Source organism: Nesoenas mayeri (genome assembly GCF_963082525.1).
Source record: "Nesoenas mayeri genome assembly, chromosome: 2".
Classification (NCBI taxonomy): domain Eukaryota; kingdom Metazoa; phylum Chordata; class Aves; order Columbiformes; family Columbidae; genus Nesoenas; species Nesoenas mayeri.
This window is the reverse complement of record NC_137543.1, coordinates 130,417,789-130,422,483: the sequence shown is the minus strand read 5'-3', so window position 1 is coordinate 130,422,483 and position 4,695 is coordinate 130,417,789. Positions and strand designations below refer to the sequence as shown.

General features: G+C 45.6%; 1 protein-coding gene across 1 annotated transcript; it reads left to right on the top strand.

The window, feature by feature from the left end:
* Window positions 1-1,601: 1,601 nt before the first annotated feature.
* IL6 (interleukin 6) lies at window positions 1,602-4,695 on the top strand (the record flags this gene model as incomplete). The annotated part of the gene is made up of 4 exons (XM_080339784.1): window positions 1,602-1,868; window positions 1,962-2,075; window positions 2,285-2,431; window positions 4,504-4,695. The coding sequence occupies 4 exons, from the start codon at window positions 1,602-1,604 to the stop codon at window positions 4,693-4,695; spliced, it is 720 nt and encodes a 239-aa protein (XP_080195910.1).

Sequence of the window (4,695 nt, the reverse complement as noted above, 5' to 3'; positions counted from 1 at the left end):
CGTACATCCATCCATCCACTATCACAAATGGAAAGAAAGGGAGGCAGGAGTTCCCATCCTGGCTGTATCTGCCGCTGATGGCTATCAGAAGGCAAAGACCGGGCTTGTCTGGAGCATTGTGCTCATCTGATCTGTCTGTTTTAATCCTTTGCACCTTGAAATCAAATCTTTTAATTTGATACTAGTCAAACACAGCATTAGTGGTATGCTTTATTCATATTTCTAACACCACAAACCTGGTAAAAGAGCTAACATTACAGGAGATTATTGCTATGGCTCCATTCTGCCACGCTCAGGGAACTGGGCAGAGATGGATTGCTGCTGTTGAAAATCACTCTCTCACACTTGCCTTTCAGCACTAATATCCCTCCACTGGGCAAAATTACTGCAGCTGCCTTTCTGCTACTGGCAGAATGGGACATTAAACAAAAAAAACAGTAGTACCCTGCTTCTTTCCTGAGGCTCTCTATCCAGGCTGTTCTTAGAACATGAATTAGCAATAACTGGGTATTTTTTTAAGGGAGAGAGTCCAAATGAGGACAGCTAAGTTCAGTCACTGTATCATCTCTACTGTCTCTCTTCTGCCCTATGTTCTGCTCTCTCCATTCTGTGCCCTCCTGTTAGTACCTCCCAAAACAGAATCAGGTCTTCCCTCGGTCTTCATTACATGAGAAAGCAGCACCAATTTCATTTAAAAAAAAAAAAAGAAAAACAACGTTTGTTCAAAATCAGTTCACGACATTCCAGTTCAGTGTCAGCATGCCTTGCACAGTTTGACTTAGTCCACGCTCTACATGTTTGAGCCAAAAGGGCACACTTGCCCTGGGTGAAGACTCCCCCTGAAAGGTTAAAATTCCCGCCACACCTCCCAGGTAGGCAGAGGGAGATAAAGCAGCAGATAACAGGGAACTGCGTGGCATTTCCTGCAGCCGCCCTCCCCTTGGAGCTGTAGGGGCTGGCTTGGGTCCGCTCCCTGAGCATCTAAACGTGATGTATTTCATCCTATTTCATATGTGATGTATATCATCCTGTGGCTGACAGGGAGAGACAACTTAGAATTTATACATATGCAACACCTAAACAAGCGCATTAAGTATTTAATAAAAATAGCTAAACTATAGAGATAACTATACATAATAAATATATGAACCATTAAAGCACATTAAAATACATAAAGTATGTATGTACGTAGGTAGGTATGTATGTTACGATTGCCAAGACTTTCTGTGTGGCTGGAGCTGGCAGGCTCAGGGGCTGCGGTTCCAGCTCTGGTCCCGACCCCGGCCCCGGGGGACCAGGTGAGCCGGCAACGGCTGGGGCAGCCCGGCCCTCAAGGAGTTACGGTGCAGGAGCGCGATGACTTCATGCCCCCCCCCGGCCCCGTTTCACAATCCCGCAGCGCTCGGACGGGGCGAGCTCTGTGTCAAGCCCGGCGCGATCCGCTGCGCACACACCCCCGTGTTCTCATGCCGGATTTTCCCGGGCCATGAATAATCTCGAAGCCCCCTCGATAAATACACGTTCAGGGATGCTCGGAGCTCATTCAACCCGCCAGCCTCACCGACGAGAAGGGGCCGGGGACGGAGCCGAGAAGCCGAACCATGAAGTTTACCCAGGACTGTGGCTGTGACCGTGACCGTGACCGCGCCGGCCGCCGCTGCCGGTCGCCCGCCCTCTGCTCCGCCGCCGCCGCGCTGCCGCTGCTGCTCCTCCTGCTGCTGCCGCGGGCCGCCGCCGTCCCGCTGCCCGCCGCCGACTCCTCGGGGGAGGCCGAGCTGGAGGATGCGACGATGCGGCGGGCGGCGCTGCCCGACTGCGTGCGGCTGGCCCGGCTGCTGCACGCCCGGGCCGCCCAGCTGCAGGAGGAGGTGGGTACGGGACGTCCCGCGGGCTCGGACATTCGCACACAGCCGGCTGCCTCCGGCCAAGGTGCGATAAAACCTCTCGGTGTCTCTTCCCAGATGTGCGAGAAGTTTACCGTCTGCGGGAACAGCATGGAGATGCTTGTCCAGAACAACCTCAACCTCCCCAAGATGACAGAGGAAGACGGGTGCCTATTCGCCGGCTTTGATGAGGCAAGGACCTGCTCCCCTTTCTGCTCTAATGCTATATACCTGGGACAATTTTGCCTGCTCAAAAAAACCCGCAAAAGTTGACCTAAAGATTTGTGCAGGGACCTCCACTCCCTGTATAACATCCCCACCTTACCTGTGCTGGATGCACAATATTGCATCAGAGGCATTTCTGAGCTGTAAGTGACTTTCTCACCTTTCTCTCATACCAGGATAAATGCTTGAGGAAAATCTCCAGCGGGCTTTACACATTTCAGACGTACCTCGAATATGTAAAAGAAACCTTTATTAGTGAAAAGCAAAGCGTCGATTTGCTGTGCTATAGCACAGAGCACCTGGCACGTACCATAAGGCAGATGGTGAGTTGGTTTTAAATTCACTCCAATAATTTTTATGGCCCAGCACTGATGTGTAGTCAGAGAAATAGGATGCTATGTGAAGTTGAATATTTCCTGCTTTCATTTCTCTCAGTGGAAACAGGTGGCTTATGCTCAGATAATTACTCTTACGATTAACAAGTTTTACAAAGTTTTGTTTTCTTAAAGAAACAACCCTTCTTCCTACTTTCTAGTATTATTTCTAATTTCCAAGCAACAATTAAATGCATAATATTATTTAAAGAACAAATACACTTATTTCTATGAGCCAGGCAGCATTAGATTTCTCAGGGAGCTTGTTCCTAATTGTGGAACTGCAGTTCAGTCCAAACTTTCTGATGTTGCAACCCCCCAAGAAGTAGAAATAAGTGATTTTAAAAAAAACTCACATAAATAAAAGCAAATACATTTTTACAATATTATTAATCTTTAAAACTCCCCAAAACAAACTTTTAAACCAAGCTGTATGGTATATTGAGATATCAATAGCTTAAAAATCAAGGAAGACAGTTAAATTAAGAACATAAGTTAATAACTTGACTAAATGAAACATGCTGTCTATTTAAAAGCATGCTTTTTGCTTGCAATTATAATGAAAAAAAAAATCTTCCTTCTTTACAAACACTCAAATTCTCCTTTGATTCATTAAACTGAATTCTATTCATTTCTGACAGTCTTTTTCTATGTTTTGGAGGGTTCTGAAAGATCACACTTCAAAAATTCACTTCATACCTGCAGTTCTTACTCACGCTAATAACCCTTAACATGAATATTCCATTTGTCATCAGGGAAACTATTTGCCTGAGTAAGAACCACCCAGGTGAGTAAGGACTGCAGAATTAAGAACTGCAGAAATCTCAAGGCATTATTTCCTTCAAGGTGTTTTTTGGCTTTTGAAAAGCCCATTGTGTGCTTGCCATACCTTTCCTAACATATTTATTTATGTCCATTATTAAGTGAAAGGGAGCTGGACTGCCTTTTATTTTTTTTACACTGTACTAGCTAAGAAGAATAGCCCTGTCATAAGAAAGCAACTCACTACTGGTTTCGAACTTGATATATTACTTTGTAGAAAGTTTGTTTCATAACTGAGGGAGACCAGCCTATAGAGACTCAAACCTTGAGAGCATGCAACAAGGCATTAGATATACCAGGAACTGGCTGTGTGAACAGAATCCACTGAAAGTAGTCTGGACAGAAAGAATATTCAACTCTTACTGAATTTAACAACAACAAAAAAATATTGCAGAGGGAGGTGTGGATGCTTTTGTCACATCTTAAAGTGTAGGAGAGATCCTAAAACCAGGAGCAGATACTTTATTGATATATTTCTGGGTCCCAATAATCTACAGTAGCTCCATGATTTGGGTAAGTAATTCCAATTTTCAGCAGTTACCTACCCACTTCACGGGACAAGTTCTTAGAAGGCATTTGGATAGCGGGTACCCAGCGCTGTCAGTCAGCATTAGGTACACAGCTCCTTTTACTCATCTTGCAGTTAGGATCCCACACACCAGTGAAAGCTGGTGACACTTAAGTCTCCCACGTGCCTAGATGCCTGGAAAGTAAGAATTAAGCAGCTAGACAAGTATGACATCTCTGGAGAGTGTCAATGTACTACAAAATGTGAGAGTACTTCAATGCCATCTAATTAACTTATGACTCAGCCAGTACAGGTTAGGACAAATCATGTTCAGCATCTTCCCACGTAACCAGGCAGTCAGCAGATAGCAGGAGAGGTGTATCGAACTGTTCAGTGCAGCGTGCTGGACCACGATGCCAGATGTTGCATTCGAAACAGAATAAGTGCTACAGATCAGACAAGACTCTCTGATTCTTCTGCAGTAATTGTAGCAGGTCCCACAGTACCTCCAAGCTCACCACAGAAATGGGGTTGTAGGCAAGTGCAGGTCCTGGAGAGGTCTGTGAGGTGCAGTATAGAAAGGCTGGATACACAGCTGGTCAGGAACATATCATACATATAAACTGATGCTCTCCCGCAAGCTCAGTTACAGTGTTTTAACCAGGGCATGTCGCTATTTTCTCTTTCACAGGTGATCAATCCCGATGAAGTGATCATCCCAGACCCAGCTACCCAGGAATCCCTCCGTGCAAAGCTCAAGTCCAATAAGAACTGGATAGAGAAAATCACCACTCACCTCATCCTCCGAGACTTTACTTCATTTATGGAGAAAACTGTGAGGGCTGTTCGCTATTTGAAAAACACCAGGAGTTTCAGTGTCTGA